This window comes from Schistocerca nitens, chromosome 2, assembly GCF_023898315.1.
Source record: "Schistocerca nitens isolate TAMUIC-IGC-003100 chromosome 2, iqSchNite1.1, whole genome shotgun sequence".
NCBI lineage: Eukaryota > Metazoa > Arthropoda > Insecta > Orthoptera > Acrididae > Schistocerca > Schistocerca nitens.
Genome location: NC_064615.1, coordinates 595,004,941 through 595,025,198, shown reverse-complemented (window position 1 = coordinate 595,025,198; position 20,258 = coordinate 595,004,941). Strand labels below are relative to the sequence as shown.

At 40.3% G+C, this 20,258-nt stretch overlaps 1 protein-coding gene across 1 annotated transcript in view; it reads right to left on the bottom strand.

Annotated features, from left to right (window-relative positions):
• The window catches only part of LOC126236666 (serine-protein kinase ATM), a 500,205-nt gene that overhangs the window by 302,093 nt on the left and 177,854 nt on the right, over positions 1 to 20,258 (bottom strand). Inside the window, exons 15-19 of the mRNA XM_049946145.1 lie at positions 19,990 to 20,046; positions 15,565 to 15,660; positions 11,596 to 11,696; positions 8,192 to 8,336; positions 6,032 to 6,183 (exon numbers count right to left, since the gene is read on the bottom strand). Coding sequence (XP_049802102.1) covers positions 6,032 to 6,183; positions 8,192 to 8,336; positions 11,596 to 11,696; positions 15,565 to 15,660; positions 19,990 to 20,046 — 551 coding nt within the window. The remainder of the gene's footprint in view (positions 1 to 6,031; positions 6,184 to 8,191; positions 8,337 to 11,595; positions 11,697 to 15,564; positions 15,661 to 19,989; positions 20,047 to 20,258) is intronic.

The following is a 20,258-nucleotide window of genomic DNA, read 5'->3' as shown; positions in this document are numbered from 1 at the left end:
ACAGGATAAGGAATGTACACGAAATACCCTTCAGATTAATCCCCTAAAAGAAACTATGAAGAGAAATGGTTTAAATGGTTTGGCCATATATGGGAGGAAAAAAGTCTTCAAAGAACAGCCCTGAAATGGACAAAATCTGTACTTAGGCAAATTGGAAGACCATGAACAAGATGGAGAGACCAGGTGAAGGTTGAAGTGAACCGAAGAGGACTGCAGTAAGAGGAGAGACTGAATGATAAGACTATGGGAGGAAAGAGAAGCTTGGAAGAGGTTCTGTGTGTGACCTGCATAAGAAGAAATGCTCCAGGAAGAAGGAGGAGGAGGAGAAGACAACGCACATAAGGCTATAGTCTGTAACTCCATAGTCAAAAGGCAGTTGGCTTGCTATTATAGTGCAGCCACATCATGACAGGAAGCACCTAGACACTACGTGAAAAAATAAAGAAATCCTGTCAGGTAGAATGCAGATCTAAAAACATTTTCACTTCACACCCCTTTTTTTATTTTTGTGTGGATTTCTCTTTTAATTTGTATGACTGACGAAATTCCTAGTATGTTACCTGAAAATTAAAGTCTCATGGCAAAGATTTATTCAGTATTTGTTAAACAACAGAATACCATTCAGTTACACAATAACAGGCAAAGTCAAACTTATAATGCTTACAATTCAACTAATGTAAGTACTGAAAAGAAGTTATTTCTCACCTATATAATCATACAACTTTTGTGGCAAATCTGTTCTACTAAACCTTCTCACTGTAATTACCAAGTTAATTCTGTATCCAAACCGAGTTTTCAGCAAAGAGTACCCTTTGTCAGAAAACTAACCAACCATAAAAAAAGTAATGGAATCACACAGATGTGTATGGTGTAGTAGTGTCTACTGCAACTAGAGGTTACATTGATGGAAATGATGGAAAACTGTGTACAGCACTTTCCCCTCCCCCCCCCCCCCCCCCCCAATTGTGACCTATAACATACGACATAGTTTTAGGCAGTCTCGCAGTATCAGGTGCCCACTTTCATGAAGCACTGTGTGTGCTTTATGAAAGTTGTTGAGACATATTTTAATTTCCATAGCCTCTTTGGTGATTTGAGTCCCAGTAGTTTGAAGTGTGGAGTCTGTACAAGAATCTATGTCTGGTCAAACATCTTGTGCTTGATCACAAGGTTGCATTCAGCAAAAGTATATTTTTTTGTGCACTTGATGAGCTGCTGTTCTGAAATGCAATCCTGTCTCTGAGTAGAAAGACGGGAATATTACTACAGGAATCAGGCATTTCTAAATGATGATGTAGAAAACTCGTGACAACAGGCCCTGTGGTCACCTTCCTACAATAGCAAAGAAGGTGCACCAATAAGACCCACTATTTGCCTATGAACTCTCCAACAGACAGATATGCCAAATATTTAATGCAATTAATGGCACCTTTTGTTGGTTGCTGTGAACACAGTTTTATGTTTGTTGACATTATCATCAAACAAATAAGGACAGAAGCAGACAGAGTTACGCTCATAGCACCAGCTGTGGCAAATTTTTCAGGGGGATCTTGAAGAATGGTTTACCTTTAAATTAGGGATAACTTTTTGATTTTGCCTCACTGCAACAAAAAATTGCAGCAATCACTGATCAGACGGACAACATATATCTCAATGCAAAGTTTACTGCAGAAATGGAGAATGATGGTAAAGCTACCCTTCTTAAGATATTTTAGTTGAATGTAATTTAGATGGTGGGCTTGGCCACTGGTGTATCCTAAACCAATCTACACAGAGTAATATCTAAATGGGTACAGTTTCCATCATCTGCTCACAGAGATGAGCTGAACCGTAACACACTAAGCCGAAACCATAATAAACTATCTAACCTCTGAGAAAATGGCTACCTGCCACATGAAATGAATTCAGCTCTCTCTGGGAAACATAAGATCATAACCATTCAATCCACAAAATATCAGCATACGATGATTATTCCACTGTGTGGAGCAACGAACAACACAGAGTGCAGTTTAATGATCTTAAGCATACATTGGATTAAAACTTTCAGTCATCTAAGGAAATCAAAAAGAAATTAGGCTCTGTGAAGGGTAGTCAAAAATGTAGAGTATCAGACATTTGTATTGTTGCATATGACTTGGCAGTAGTGATTTGTGGTAGTTTAGTCAAACTGTTTTACAGTACTTTACTGTACACCGACGGCGAATAAAATACCGATATCTACAAAAATCAGTTGCCAACATAGCCTTGTGAACAAACACAAGATGTCATTTAAGCACTCACAGATTCTGGCCCCCCTACACACTATCAGGACGACCCAAGTCATTAAAAGAGGCCGTGGAAATTAGAATGAATGTGAATGACTCTCATAGAGATATAGGCTACACACTCAGTAATGCATCAAAGTGATGGCAAGGGCTTGTATAGGAGCACTTTTCATATTATAAATCATGGCAGAAAGACACAGCACTGGGAGGGTACAGAAGCTACATTAAGGAAAGGCAAACCTATGGTTATAGCATTTGTAGACTTACAGAAAGTTTTAGACAATGTTGACTGGAATACTCTTTCAAATTCTGAAGGTAGCAGGGGTAAAATACTGGGAGCAGTTACAAGAGTCAAGGAGTTTGAAAGGGAAGCAATGATTGAGAAGATAGTGAGGCAGGGCTGTAGCCTATCCCCAGTTATCCAACCTGTACATAGAACAAGCAGTAAAGGAAACAAAAGAAAAATTTGGAGTAGGAATTAAAATCCACAGACAAGAAATAAAAACTTTGAGGTCTGCTGATGACACTGTAATTCTGTCAGAGACAACAACGGACTTGGAAGAACAGTTGAACGGAATGGACATGAAGTGCAAAGGAGAACCTCGGAATACTAGACTACAAGAGTTGTCAATGAATACTCAAGATTACAATGTCAATAATGTGTTATGTTTGTTTGGTTGTAGTACAGTACCAACTCAAGTTACTAGTATGAAATTGTTCATGTAAAAACAAATCATTGTTAACTGAAGCAAGTTAAAGTTATCTGAAAAAAATGGTATTAAAAGAATACATATTATTCATGATTTTATGAAGCAAACAATATCAAGAACTTATGTGTTTACCACCCAAACCCTTTCAGCCCATGACAGTCAGATGTTTTCCTGATAAAGACAACTGTAGATACTGTCAAAAGCTGTGATCCATAGAGAGAATTGATGTATGCACAGAGAATTTTTAATACGACTTTTCTGTTACCTACAACACATAATGTTATTTCTTGTCAATTAGAGTTACGAAGTATAGTATAAGCTAAGTATAAATTTATCACCGTTTATTTTCATAAAGGATCTACCAGCACACAAATCTGTGGCATCCTGGACTTACATAAAATTGGTATACCAGTAACAGTTCTGTTTGCTAACTATAGCTGGATTTGAACAGAAACAAATCAATACCAACAAACTATTGAATTTTCCATTCTCAGTAACCCCTGCAAAAAGTGAGAAGTTATGTTGCAAACACCATACATGTTTCCAAAGTGTTTTGTGTTTATGCATACGTTACATGTGCTAAGCAGAAGATGGGACAACAAATGTTCACAATGTTCAAAGACACAAGTTCAATTTTTTTCCCCCAACTAAAACTCTGTGGCCTAGATACCAATGATTTGTAAATTTTGCCATTTTTTTTTTTTTTTTTTTTGGCTTCAAGCACCTGATGGAGCTGTCATGAACTTATTTCTGATACACAACAAAAAAGTTGTGTAAATGAAATGTGAGTTTTCAGAAAATGGTATAAATATGGAATAATGTTTCTTGGCAAGTATGCGTATTGCTGCCTGAGGGCCTTAATTAAATATTTGAGGATGCAATTGATGTTATAAGAAATGACGAATTCGAACTGGGAACCAAAAAGAAAAGCATACAGATTTAGTATCTGGCTTTGTCAATCAAGAGTTCCTACTAGAAAATTCGTTATTATTATGTAACTGAAGGTGGAGCGGGCAGAAAGAAAAGAAAAATACTGAAATCAGCTGCTTCAGAACTTTATGCAGAATCAGTTGCAATGAGTGAAAATGTGTACTGGACTGGGATTTGAACCCAGGATCTCCTGCTTACTAAGCAGTTGTATTAACCACTGTGCAATCCAGACACAGTGTTTATAGCAATTGCGTGGACTGCCTCAGCAAGCCACCCAGCCAACCCCCACTGCCACCGGTGTCACCTAATGGCAGTACCATCCATGCAGCTGACATCAGTAGTTTCTTCCCTTTCTCCTTCCTCCTCCTTTGATTACATAATACTTATAAAAGCTGTGGATTCCAGGTGCTGTCTGTTCTTTCAGACGTGTCCAAAATAACAGACACCACGCATTCATAAAATTCATTATTGCTCCATGTAATGCACTAAGTTACATTACTTTCGTAATGGACATTTAAGATGGGCATATTGTGGCATGTCACTGATCTGTACCTGGTGCCAGCCCTACGTGAGTGCCACTAAGCATGCCAAACCAGGTCACATGTGCTCCTGTCTTATATGAACATTAATAACATGAGGTCACCAGTACTTTGTGATATCAGAATAAGTTCAGTTAATGAATAACTTACACCCCATTCCACATCCCTGAAGGAACTCTCTCATGATGGGATTTAAGGAACACAAAACGTTTATGCATGGATGTATGAAAAAGCAACCATAAGAGATGCAGGGCAGCACGATATAACATTTTAAAGAGTATTAAGCACTGAACAGTTCAATATCCTATTTCTATCTCCAACACACAACTGAATGAAAATAATAAATTTTTGAAAATATAATGAAACTGGATAAATAGTGGTGGCAGGAGAACACAATATAAAGTATTTAAATCTGCAAGCTTTTGGAGCCAGTGGCTCCTTCTACTGGCAGAAGGGTTGAATGAGAGGGGAGAGAGGTGAAGGTAACGGACTGGTGAGGTTTAGAAAATGGAGAGTTCGGAGATGATGACAGAACCTCAGATCAGGGGAGACTTACCAGATGGGATGAGAAGACTGGCTCCGAAAGCTTGTAAATTTAAATACCTTTATATATGTGTTCTCCTCCTGCCACTTGGTGAGCAGATTGTTTATCTACCCAACTTCAACAACCCAACTACAACACATGAATGAAGTAGCCACTTTGCTAAGTAATCTCATATTTCACTAGTGAAAGGTAGTTATAAGCAAAACCAAACAAGACTGATACACACAATGCAGCATGTGCTAGGAAATAGTCTTTCTTACCAAACACCAAGATTATAATACTTACTTTATATGAGGTATTTGGCTATTTTACACTAATTAATATATTAATACTTAAAATTGGTCATAACTGAAATTTATGAGAATAAGGGAAGAAAGGGAGTTAATTTTCTGTAAGAATTCCTCTGCCACTTCATCTGTGTTTACCAAATTTTAGGCACTATTAATTGCACAATCTCGCTAACTGTGTTTGCATTAATTGCGAGTGAAATACACAACTAACAACTGAGTGAAACATATCAAACTTCTCAGAACAAAAGCATAGACCGTCTGGTGTAATTAAATTTCAGATATCATTAAAAATGTGGAAATTGTAGATTTTTAATTGTGCAATTCTAAACCTAAGACATTTAATTACAGAAAGGCCACCCTGAGGGTAAAAACGGACTAGCTAAGGGCTGTAGTGAAGCATTCAATTTGGATTAGAGTGGATGCCAGACCTTTGATGCCCTAGGCAGCATAATAGCTGCACAGGCATCAACAGAATATAAGAGATATTCAGTGGCCTAACTCTTCTGGAAGTCTGACAAAGAGGACAGTGTAAAAATACTTTCAATGTGTTGATTTTTGTGATGATTTTACAACTGTTCGAATGGCTTGACACCCAGAAGTTATGTCACTCTCCATGTAAACTAACCCTAATGATATCTAATGTTTACGTTTCTTATCATCATATTCAACAACCCACCTGCAACACTTTTTATCAATGACTACATATTTTCATGCTGAGCAATAGTCTTACAGTGTAAATGAGTGCCAACATTACCTTTGCTAGTTCTCCTAAGCAACATATGTATTGAGCCACAACTTTTGCACCATACTGCTTCTTACACACTACAAGCTGTAGTCCTCTCAAAAGTGCCACAGTGTTTTCTTTGTCTCTTGATTCTCCAATGTCTTGTACAAATCTGAGCAATCCTGGAAAGTAAATAAGTTCACATTTTTCAATATCATATTGAAAACCTACTGCAAAAAACTGAAAAATCCATACACCACTCACTCATACAGAAAACACTATTTTCTCCTGCTGCCTTCCACTCGAATGTAGTGTTTATCATCTCAAAGAATACAGAATGCAATTCAAACAGCTACTTCTCACAAAATTACAATAAAAAATATAACTGCTTATGTGAGGGTCTACTACTTAAATTTACATTACTTGTGCAGTAGCTGTCTCCATAAAAGCTAAGTCCTAATTTGGTCATCCAATTTTCTGTTTACAAGAAAACAACTCTCTCTTGGTCCTGCTGTTGAACACAAAGAGTGAACATAAGCTTCAATAACATTTTACTTACCTTTTGAACTGTTGTTGTTATATGAATAACTACTTGTGGCTTACACAACTTTTTTCATAATTTTCAGGTTCATCTTTATGCCAATAGGTTTTAGTTCTACACACATTATTTTTTTCAGGTTAATGCAAATACAGCCATACTAATACACTACAATTTAATTAAGAGAACTGCATAATTCTTTGAAGTGGCATGTACCCAACAAGTCATTGGAAGTCCCCTGCCAAAATAATGAGCCAAACTGCCTCTGTAGCTGCCCATAAGTGTGAAAGTGTTGCTGGTGCAGGATTTCGTACATGAACTGACCTTGAATTGTCCAGCATGTTCTTCAAACAATTTGCGAACAACTGCGGCCCAGTGACATGATATTTGAGAACATGACATCCATGAATGGTCTAGAATGTGTTCAGTTGCACCAGAGGACCCAGTCCATTCTGTGTAAACACAGCCCACACCATTATTGAGAAACAACCAGCTTGCACAGTGCCTTGTTGTCAATCCGGATCCATAGCTTTGTTGGGTCTGCGCCATGTTTGAACTCTACCATCAGCTCTGACCAACTGAAATTGGGACTCGTGAACAGGCCACAGTTTTCTAGTCATCTAGGGTCCAACTGACATAATCATGAGCCCAGGAGAGGCACTGCACACAATGTTGTGCTGTTAATGAAGGCACTCATATTGGTTGTCAGCTGCCATAGCCCATTAACACCAAATTCAACCACACTGCCGTAATGGATAAATTTGTAGTACACCCCACATTGACTTCTGGGGTTATTTCACACATTGTTGCTTGTCTGTTAGCACTGACAATTCTACGCAAATGTTGCTCCTCTCAGTCTTTAACTGAAAGCCGTCAGCCATTGTGTAGTCTTTGGTGAGAGGTAATGAATGAAATTTGGTATTCTCAGCATACTCTTGACACTATGGATCTCAGAATTTTGAATTCCCTAATGATTTCCGAAATGGAATGTCCCATCATCTCAGTACAAATGGCAGCTCCGCCAATGCACTGCCCTTTCTACCTTGTGAACCCATTACTACTGCCATCCGTATACACATAAAGCACTATCCCATCACTTTTGTCACCTCATTGTAGATACGATGTGATGATTTTCGTCAAAGGATCATTTTAAGGATTGGGAATTCACATGGATCCATGGCAGTAGAGTAAGATTCTTGGAAAAACTAAAAAATGTTTGGTTCAGGTTTACTGCACTGGCATTTTGTTCCTTTACTTTTATGGTAGTTGTACAGAACTAGATGATGTTTTATCTGATAAAAACTATTTGGCCTAGGGAAGGCAAGTTACACTTAATACTGTTAATGGACAGTTTATAAAGACTTTGCTAATGTAAGAATAAAATAATCTAAGAGTATTACTCCATCGAGAAGAATAAATAAATTGAAAAAGTGTGTAACACATGAAAATTGCACATTTTATCCTCAGTTTTTCATCCATCCCAACAATTTTGTAAGCGTATCTGTTTCCTTAACATGTCAGCTGCAAATATATTCTCAGGAAGCAAGAGGTACTAAAAATAATTTTATCAAAATCCAACTCAAACAAAGTAAACCACAAAAAAATATTTTCATTCATAATCATACAGTTTTAGTTAATTTTACATACCGTACCTTGTAATAGTTTCATTATGAAGGCTGCAGCTTCATAATCAAGATGAAAGCTTCTGCACATGCCCTGCAAAACTTTAAGGCATTGATCAATGTGTTGTCGCCTCACTGAATCCATCTCCAGAACTTTCTGCATGATTACAACAGCCTGAAATCATTTATACATACTGTAAACAATTCACTTTGGTGCTTAATAACTATACATTATTATATACATGTATAAGTAAGTCAACAGACTAACTGAAAATCGCAATCACATTTACTTAATACACAAACGATACAACAGAGACGAATTACTCGTTTTTAAATAGTAAACTGAGCCTATTATCTATAAAACATGTATCATCCAGGCAAACATAACATTACATTGATACTTTTTTACATGAAATATCTGTCTTATCTACACACTTTATACAATCATACCCACTTACTCAAATATTATACCACACTGAGCCTCTTTTATTCACTTTATGCTGCTATTATCTATACTACTATATAAAGAGAAACTGAAGGTTAACATTGTTACCAAAAATCATGAAAAGTTCTTGGCTAATTTGCTTCAAATTTTTACATAAACTGTGATAAACATTCAGACAGACATAGGTCTCACATTTTTAAAATAAATATGGTACATAAAAACCTGTTATGTCTTGAAATATTAAGAGGTAGGAAATTAGAAATGTTTATTAACACTCAGACTCAGGTTGCGAGGGGAAAGATGGCCATCTCTGGTGGCACTGGGGGGGACCTGTCTAGGGACTTACGTTTCTTCTCCCCCTCTTTCAGATGGATTCACTGATGCGACAACACATTGATCAATGCCTTGAAGTTTTGCAGGGCACAGAGGGAGTACAGGCATCTGTAAGATCTGGAACCAAAATAGTGTGGAAGACCTCGGGGCGCACAGATGGTGAGTCTCGTGGCCAAGTGGTGGCAGGAGTCTTCCAGCCTAGGAGACACTGGGGAGAGGGCGCCCGGGAGGGAGCCCGATCACTGGCAGGTGCTCAAGAAGGGGAGCACTTCTTCGGCCAGGGAGGGGGAGCGGCTACCGGACGGGAGGTCGTGGCAACTGCAGGGGAGGGGGAGGGAGAGGGGACAGGGCTGGGATTAGGAAGAGGTAGGAGGGGAAAACTATGTAACAGAGGCAAAAGTTAAAGACAGTGACACTGGATGAGTCTCTCATACTTTAGGTGAGTCTCAGCCTAAGATAGACGATACAGGCACTTGGAGTCTTGGATCTCCTTTTCTTTGTTGTAAGCCGGGCAGTCTGGCGAGTGAGGGGAGTGGCGGTCATGACAATTGGCATACACAGGTGGCGGAACACAGGGGCTTTCTTGGGTAGGGGTGGGGGTGTCCAGTCACCACACACAGGGTTCGCCGTACAGCAGGAAGACATATGCTCTAAACACAAGCACTGAAAGTACCTCGTGGGTGGTGGGACGTACAGCTTCACATCACACATAATCTTGACCCTCACTGGGAGGAGTATATCCTCCTCGAAAACCAGAATGAAGGTGCCAGTATTGGTGCAATTGTCTTTGCTACCCTTCTGTACATGTCAAACAAAATGAATGCCGGGTCACTCCAGATTAGCCCAGAGTTCCTCATCAGTTTGCAGAATGAGGTCCCTCTGAAAAATCACTCCCTGGACCATATTCAGAGATTGGTGAGGAGTAATAGACACAGGGACATTACGAAGACGATCACAGGGATGAAGAGCTATGCATTGGGTCGCAGAAGAATCTTTGATCAAGAGGGAGCCTGACCGCATCTTATTAAGTAAGATACTCCACTTCACCAAACTTGTCCTCAATATTCTGCACAAAAAACAATGGCTTTGTGGTGGTGAATGTGTCCCCGTCTGTCCTAGTACAGACAGGTAAAGAGGAAAGTGTTTCATCCCAAGACGGCGAGCCTGGCCCTCCTCCCATGGTGTAGCTAGGGAAGAGGAGGGTTGCCACGTCATATGAAGCAGCATTCAATGATTCTTCACCATCTGAAGAGACAACCATTTGAGAATGGCCAGATTTTTGCGGTTTGATATGCTTCATGCACCAAGCATCTGCCCTGATACCACCCACTCCAACCAGGGGCTCTCCCCATGGGTGCCATGCAACCGTCTGGCACGGTGGCCATTGCCGGGAGTTCCAATGCTCCAAGAAGGCAAGCACCCACTCCTTGGCATACATGGGGAGGGAACAGCTCAGGTGCCAGAAGTGTGATCCCTGTGTTGTCAAGGGGTTCAGCCATATGGGTACGTAATAGCTCCATCACACGAGCTGGCTACACGTGCTGGTGATCTAACAGGGTGAAAGGGGGCTGCAGCGGGGAAGGTAAAGGGGAAGGAAGGGGGGAGGGGAATCCACAGCCTAGATGCTAGAGAGGGAGTTCTTCCCTAGATGGCTCACACTAAAAACAGAAAATATAGAAGTGGAGGTCAAACCTCAAGCAAGGACCTAAGCACCAAAAAGGATCAAACAACAGGCAGAAGGAATAAAATTGCAAGCAGTACAGGGAACCAGATGGATAGCCAGGTCGATATAAATCAGAACACCGAGAGAGGGGAAGGGGGGGGATGCAATGGGGATTAAAACATTTCAGTGCACTTCTTCAACTTCCTATTCACAACTATGCATTTGCTTTATTTTTCCAAGATAGATAGAATCTAGGTGTGATTTGTAACAAAATGATTCCGCACGTTTCTTTCCACCAAGGAACATTTCAACTACAATCAGTGTCAGTTCATCGAATCTTTCAGAACTGACTGACTTTCCCAGTACATTAAATTTCACTGAGAATTCCGTTTTTCAGACAAGTCGCCATACTGTGTACGCAACAATAAAATTAAGACAGCATTTAAACCTACATTGAAACTTACAAAAGCACATGGTAGAGGTTTAAGATATACACCAGATCATAATTCCTACCACAAATGGAGTTATAATATGGATTCCAATGCTATTTTTATTTTTATTTTTCTACTTAGACATGAAGAAGGAACATAGCACAAACTGCAACCAGTAATTACCAAAATCTGTACTAGTTATCTGATAGATGATAAATATATGCTACTGCTCTACATAATTTCCATTTATGAAAGTACACAATAATACATAATTTTTTTTTTTTTTTTTTGCAGCTTAAATAGAAAATAAAGTTCTCATCTCTTCCTAAACTTCAAGCTAATTTATACCAAGAAAAATTCTGCCAGATAATTGGCACAGACAGTGATGAATGTGCTAAAACTTGTTTTATCGGAAGACATACTTTCATTCCTTTGCTGCAGTTAGGTTTCAAGTAGATTCCCACTACACACTTTGTTTCAGTGGAAGACACAATGGTTGAGCTTTATTAACTGGTAGTGTACCTGTCATGATACAGTCAAATCTTTAACTAATGAAACTCACCATGTAAAATGTGGCAGCAGTATTTGCACCAATACCTGATACAAATAAACTGAGCAGTTTTGAAAGACAATTATCTTGACACTCTGAGATAATCGTTCCACCTGTAAAATGCAGTCACATAATTTCTCAGTAAAGTGGAAAGAAAATTAGGAAGAAATACACACACACACACACACACACACACACACACACACACACACACACAGAGAGAGAGAGAGAGAGAGAGAGAGAGAGAGAGAGAGAGAGAGAGAGAATATCAGACACAAATGACAAAATGTGGAAAAGAGAGAGAGCATGTTGACAATAATCATCATACTACAACATGGAAAAAAGGTGACAGACAACCACTCAACAGAGCATGAATGGTATGTGGCACATTAGCCCAATTCAAAAGTCGATCAAAATTACTCATTAATTGACATTTTATGTGGTTCCTCCAATCAGAGCTCATAACGTAATATGCAGATTCTCAATGTGTCACAAATTACACTAATTCACTTTACAAAGAGTGTAAAAACTTGATTTCTTTCTTTTGTTTTTGGCGTCAAATTAAAATTCAGAATATGCTCTTTGACATATCTTTCATTAGCTTTGGTATATCAGCAGTGTGTTACTTAATTTTTTTTATGAATATGCCGCAAAGGGTTCAGTATGAGATTTTTCACTCTGCAGCGGACTGTGCAGTGATATGAAACTTTCTGGCAGATTAAAACTGTGTGCCCGACCGAGACTCAAACTCGGGACTTTTGCCTTTCGCGGGCAAGTGCTCTACCATCTGAGCTACCGAAGCACGAATCACGCCCGGTCCTCACAGCCTTACTTCTGCCAGTACCTCGTCTCCTACCCTCCGAACTTTACAGAAGCTCTCCTGCGAACCTTGCAGAACTAGCACTCCTGAAAGAAAGGATACTGCAGAGACATGGCTTAGCCACAGCCTGGGGGATGTTTCCAGAATGAGATTTTCACTCTGCAGTGGAGTGTGCGCTGATATGAAACTTCCTGGCAGATTAAAACTGTGTGCCGGACCGAGACTCGAACTCGGGACCTTTGACTTTCGCAGGCGAGTGTTCTACCCACTGAGCTACCCAAGCACGACTCACGCCCCGTCCTCACAGCTTTACTTCTGCCAGTATCTCATTCTGGAAACATCCCCCAGGCTGTGGCTACGCCATGTCTCTGCAGTATCCTTTCTTTCAGGAGTGCTAGTTCTGCAAGGTTCGCAGGAGAGCTTCTGTAAAGTTTGGAAGGTAGGAGACGAGGTACTGGCAGAAGTAAAGCTGTGAGGAACGGGCGTGAGTCGTGCTTCGGTAGCTCAGATGGTAGAGCACTTGCCCGCGAAAGGCGAAGATCCCGAGTTCGAGTCTCGGTCAGGCACACAGTTTTAATCTGCCAGTAAGTTTCATGCCGCAAAGGGTTGTTTTGAAGTGGAAAAAGAGATTTACTGGTCCAAAGTCATTTAACTGAAGTACCACAAAATTTAGAAGGCTGTTGTTCAGCAGGGCTTTTCTTTTGAGGTTCATTTAGTGAGTTCTGAGTGAACAATTGTGATTTTCAGTGTCCTGTCATTTCATAACAGCATTGTATCATGCATAATACTTACCTGAAAATGAAAACAGTCAATTATTGATAAAACTGATTGTTTTAGTAATAATCTCTGTCTTTCACATTACCCAGTCTTCAACCTTTAAGCTCGCAGGTTTTCAAATCTCGTCCGATGCAATCCCTAACAATCTTTCCTTCTCATCCCATACGGTAAATCTCCCCTGACCTGTGGTTCTGGGTGACTTCCCCAAAATCTGCCCCTTTTACTAGACCTCAGCAGTCCTTTTCCTTCACCCTTCTTCCTTCCTCTTCAACTCTTCTGCCTGTAAAAGGAGCCACTGGATCCAAAAGCTTGCCAATCACAAGCATCTTTTATGTATGTGTTCTGCCGCCACTTGGAGAGTAGATTTTTTATCCATCAAATTTAATAATATGTACTTGTTTTTCCATAATGGAAAAAAGTTCATTCTATCAGAACTATGACCAAGCTATATGAAACAACAAAAATAATCTGGAAACAATGAGAGGAGCTCTATGGGCAACACACTTACTCTCCAAGAAAACACTTTGTCTGATGCTGCTTTGGAGGTAATTTGGCAAATTCAGAGCAGTTGTAAAACGTATAGTGAACATGTTATTTGGTCACAGCTTCTGAAAACTGTATTTGTTTGATACAAAAGTCTCACCTCAGCTTTAGAGTAGCTGATGGTGGCATCACATTTAATGATGGAAATAAATGAAAGTCCTGCAAGAACTAGTAGTAAGAGTTGGTAAGAATACATTAACACTTCTTGAGGATCTGTAGAAAAGTGAATAGTAAATAACAGAGCTACAAAGTAATTAAATATAACCCATGAGAAGAAGAAGATTGAATTTGAGCAGCACAAAAGATAATAGGACTACAATGTTTGGTCATTTCATTTGTATCGGGGAATTATAATTTTAACTGCTGCTTCCAGGCCAAGTTTTTTTGGGTTGAATGACCCATTTTCTAGAAAACTGTTCGAGTGAAACATTTCCTCAATACGTTATTGTGACACTATGGATCTAGAATAATAATTACATTTGATATATCACCCTTGTAAGAAACCAAAATTTACCAAAAAAGGGGAAAAATTAACATTACAGAGTTTACTGTCAAGGAGAGGTGACTTCACAGTGACATAAGGGATGACTGAATGACCTCAGCAGGCCACTTTCAACAATAAATACATCATACCCATATGTGCACAGTTAGCAGTTTCTATGCACATAAAAGTACTTCACAGCCAATGGCTTTGTCTTGTTTAATACACCAGTCCTCATCAGAGCACGGAAGTTAGTGTTTCAGGTGTGGCCAGTACTTGTATGGGTTAATGCCCAGAAATGTCAAGTGCTGTTGACAGCTTTCCGTTTGTTATTACAGCAAAGGAGAGGATGGGAGGTGGCTTACAGTTTCTGATCAGCAGTCGCTGTAGCGATGTCCTTGATTAAATTCAAAATTTCTCTGCAATGGCTCAAGAAGTGAGTGCTTGCAACACTGTTGACGTGGATCCATCCGTCGGATGGGGTTGTTAAGCTCAGTGGCCCCCTTGGTGCTATTCGAGACTACTAGGCTATACACTAGCACCGGGTTTAACCCTCTTCCCACCAGGTACACTTAACAGACAACTCACAAACTTTGTGAAGGAAAGCTGACTGTGGGCGTAAAGTATAGGAAAAACCTTTCCAATTAGACAGCTGAACATGCCCTTTGGGATCTCCCAGCCAATCATGCCAGACAACTTGACTTTAACGTATTTCATTTTGGTATCATGCTGTGCAGTGGTGACTCACAGACTGCGGAAATGGTCATTTCCTTTGTAGTATGCAACTTCTTGTGTGTGACTGCTTTAAAGATTGTAGGAAACCCACTGAAATATTGAAAGAATAATAGTATTTAAAAATGGAAGGAGTGACCAGAGATGATGCGAGAGGAAGAAAAATGTGCCACCAGACAATGTTCAGGACTATTTCTATGTTGCAAATAAACTTAACAGTGACAAAAGTAGTCTTTGAAATCTAGGAAAAAGTTAAGAGTGTCTTTATTTTTGTTTCTTCTACAGTAGAATTTTATGCTTAAAAAAAGGTCTAATTTAGCTTTCTTTATGAAATAGTGATTCTGTTCTTCCTTTGAATTGCGTGAATACTGAATTTTATCTTGTTATAATTTACCACATTTTTATGCTTAATGAGAGGACATTATGCTCATTTATTTTCATTTTTTTCCCTCACTGAGCGTAGTTAATGTTTTCTCAGTACATAAATGTTAATATACATGCAACAAAAATATTATCGGGATGCTATCATGGTCAGGATATGAAAACAGAAAGATATGAAGAATCTACAAAATACAAAACAGAAGCACCATTTTCCTAATTCAGATTCTGTTGGTTTGCAACAACTTACCAGGGTAACAGCAATAAGACGACAACACTTTTACACAATGCAGCTGCACTTTCTCTGTCTCAGAGAATGTTTCTGTATCGAATAATGAAACAGAACCTGTGAAAAAGGTAATATTGCAATAAAAACAGGCAATGTCAAGGCAAAATGAACTACACAAAAGTTACAGCAAAAACACATTATAAACTCAAAAACATATTTCATTATCATCTTCTTACCATTGAGGGATTTCAGAGCTTTTTCAAAATCTTCAAACTAGGGCATTTATACATCAACAAAGTTATTACCTGATGTGACTTAATATTTTAAATAATAATGTTTATAAAAGTTTTTCATTAACCAGTTCTGTAAGTGAGCAACAGCAGGGTAGGGAGTTAGGAAATACTGTTATGATATGGGGACACGGAGCAATATTTTAGCTGCAAGGGGGCCAACAACCAAAATAAATATCTGAATGACAACAATCTGCTGTACTGATTGTTATTACCTGGACTTAAGAAACCTTTTATTTTGTATTCTTATAACTGAGCTCTAATACTTGCAAGTTGTATGTTCATTACAATTGTTCTGGAAACAAAATATTTCAGGAAACATTTGGTGCCATGTTGTTAATCTTAAAAGTCCGGCCCACCCAATGCACTGTAAGTGTGTATGATCAACAGAAATTTTCACTCTAACCCAAATATGTATGTATGGTGCGTTATACTATACTACTGGGAGGGGGGACAGGGGGGAGAGGGGGAACCTTAGAAATATGAGAATGCAGGCTTTCTCGGCGAATTTTGATGATAAAATCTTTTCAGGTTGACAGCCGAGTAAATGCTTCATTCTCCGGCCAACGTTTCAGCAAGTTTCTTAATGAATATGTCAAGAAAGAAACTTGCTGAAACATTGCTGGAGAATGAAGCACTGACTCAGCTGTCTACCCAAGAAGACTTTATCAACCTTAGAAATGTTCAGAATGTAACCATACATACAAAATAATTTGAGATGTGAATGTAAAATGACTCATTCCACATCATCATGATCTATAGTGCAAAACGATCCACGGAACATTAACTAACTAATATGACTACACTGAGGCTGCTTTACACAACCCATATCATTTGACTCCTCAAAAACAGGTTTGCTGAATTGCAGAAGTGGAAACTCTACACATTCCCAAAATTACAAAATTGTTGAGGCTTTCGTGGCCACTTGTTGACAAACTGCCTATTGGCTTCTGTCTCGGGTTCTTCGGCCGACGTTCATCTAATGATTTTTCTGACGTTTCGCCAGCACGAGTGGCTGGCATTGTCAAAGCTTCACCCTCCATTGCCGGTGGTGAACTGGAGCCGAGCTCGCGGGCGCAGACTATATGTACCTATTCACCACCACCCAAGCACATCGTATCTACGACAGAATGGAACGAGCTTTTCTTCGTGAGCGAATACATACAACACGGAGAGACTTGGCAAGAACGGATCAGGAACTTCTGGACATTTTCTATCAACTAAGTAGCAGAATGCATCGAGACGACTGGGACAAGATCGACAGCATCACTCACAGGAGCATGCAGAACGAACTCGAGCGCTGCACCGAGCGACAGAAGAAAAAGTTTGAAAGATGCCGGAAGCAGACCGACAAGGCGACTCCCGACATGTCACACACAGTGGTCAACCTCACTGAACGACAATTGACCGAAGCGGAAGTGTCTGTTCTTCAAAAAGGAGGGAATTTCGCTATCATCCCGAGAACCATACCTATGGAGGACATCATTGCCAACACCGAAGCAGCCATTCGTGCCCTTCCTTGTGAAAGGGCAGAGGAAATACGCACGGAAACAGCCAGGATACTGCGCCGAGCAAATCCGCCAGCTTGCAACCTGAAGAAAGAAGAGGTACAAGCCATTAAGAATCTCAACGCCGACAAGAGTATATTGGTACTGCCTGCCGATAAGGGGAATGCGACCGTCGTAATGAAGACCGAAGATTATGAGCAAAAGATCCGAGACCTATTAGATCCGACGACGTACCGAAAACTAAGCGCAGATCCGACGCAACGTATCACACGGAATACGAATCGATTGATCAAGGCGTCTTCTCTGCCGGCGGACATACAGAGAAACCTGCGCAACACAGAAGCCCTACCACCTCGGCTGTATGGATTACCCAAGATCCATAAGAACAACGTTCCACTGAGACCGATCGTTAGCGCTCCTGGATCACCGACATATAAGCTGGCAAAACACTTGGCCTCTCTGCTCCAACCACACGTGGGGAAGACCGACACATACATTAAGGACTCAGGACATTTCATTGAGAAGCTGAAGAAACTGAAACTTGCACCAAACGACATCCTGGTCAGCTTTGATGTTGTTTCGTTATTTACGAAAGTGCCACTCAGTGACGCTCTGGAGCACATCGGTTCCATTTTCCCGCTAGACATCAGAAAGCTCTTCCATGCATGTCTCACCACGAGCTATTTCACGTGGAATGGCGACTTCTACGAACAGCTGGAAGGCGTCGCCATGGGTAGTCCTCTCAGTCCAGTGGTGGCCAACTTCTTCATGGAACAATTCGAAGCACAGGCACTGGACTCGGCCACTTGCAAACCTAAGGTGTGGTACAGGTACGTCGATGATACTTTCGTGGTGTGGAGCCATGGTGAAGAACAGCTCGGTGACTTCCTAAGACACTTGAACAGCCTCCATGCCAACATAACATTTACCATGGAAGTAGAAAAGGACAAGCAACTGCCATTTCTAGATGTGCTGGTCACAAGGGACGGCGAAAACCTGGGACACAGCGTGTATCGAAAACCGACTCACACGGACCGATACCTGCACAAACTGTCAAACCACCACCCGAGCCAGAAAAGGGGCATGATTAGTACGCTCGTAACGAGAGCAGGACGAATATGTGAGCCGCAACACCTCAAACGAGAAATGCAACACCTGGAAACAGTCCTGAGGAGCAATGGGTACTCCACAAATTATATTAGAAATGTAACTGAGCCAAACACTCGGCGAAGTAAGGAACCGGAAAAAGAAATGTCGGGTACGGCCTTTCTGCCATACATTCCCAGAGTGACGGACAGAATCGGCCGTATTTTGCGCAAACATGGCGTAAAGACGATCTTCAAACCGACAAGGAAGATCAAAGAGTGTCTTAGATCGGCGAAGGAGAAAAGAGACCCACTTTCAATGTCGGGAATATACCGCATACCATGCACATGCGGAAAAGTTTATGTCGGGATGACTGGACGATCCATTAACACCAGGATCAAGGAGCATAAGCGACATTGCAGGTTGGGGCAGGTGGAGAAATCGGCCGTGGCAGAACACGCACTGAATGAGACCGACCACGTAATAAAATTCGCCGACACGGATGTTCTGGCTGTAGAGAACCACTATCACACGCGCTTGTTCAGAGAAGCTGTAGAAATACAAAAACACGCGAACAGTTTGAACAAGAAAGAGGAAAGCCTTAAGGTCAACGGATCCTGGCTTCCCGTACTGCAGCGAACGACCGTCGCAGGTAGCAAGAGGAGAACCGCACCGGAAATGACCGCGGAGAAGCCCTCGGACGTTGGCGCGCCAGGTACATATAGTCTGCGCCCGCGAGCTCGGCTCCAGTTCACCACCGGCAATGGAGGGTGAAGCTTTGACAATGCCAGCCACTCGTGCTGGCGAAACATCAGAAAAATCATTAGATGAACGTCGGCCGAAGAACCCGAGACAGAAGCCAATAGGCAGTTTGTCATTCCCAAAATTGTTGCAACTCAAACTCTGACAGTCATTTGTGTGTGTGTGTGTGTGTGTGTGTGTGTGTGTGTGTGTGTTTATTTATTTTAGCTCTCTCAAAAGTAGGGCTACACTTCAATTTATGACCATTTATTACATGCCTGTTTGAAACTCAATCTAATCTCACGTACCCACAAAAAATAGAATTACATTTTGCATATTACGTGATATGAGGGATCCAACACAGACACATTTTTTTCTATAAAATACCTGGAACACAAATGGGAAAAACATTATATACTATCTCAAGTCCCTTAAAGAAAATTACAAATATGTAAAACAGAAAAATGAAGTGAAAATTAAGAAATGTTGCTTCTTCAAAAAATAGTCAACATATGAGTTCTACTTATGAATTATTACTAACTGGAGTTCTCAATTTAAGGCCAACCTGCGAAATATAAAACATAATGGGACGACATCACAATATCAGTAATGAATATCTAAGAATGATTCCTGTGAGCGTATATCAAATTTGACAACAGAATAGCATGTAACAAAAATTTGACAACAGAATAGCATGTAACAATATAGATTACTTTGTACTTAATGAAAAACCAATGTTACAGAAATTTCAAGCAACCTAGCAGAATTCATGAATATACAGTTATTAACTGAAAGAACACGTAGAAGAAGTGTAAGCTTACCATATGTTTGTTCACATCTTTTTGAAGTACGTTCAACAGCAAACTCATCTCTTTCATCTACAAGCAAAAACAAAAGTTTGTATCAATCATTAAAAAAAGTGAAAATATAGACTCAAAGAGACAAGAAATTTGGGGAAGAGAGCAAGGGCAAGGGGCAAGAGGGGGGGGGGGGGGGGGGGGGGGGTTGCAGGTAGGAGGAGAAAGAGGGAGGAAAGTGGGAGGATAGTTACTGTAATCCATCTATTTAGCTTATAAATTGGAAAAGCTCT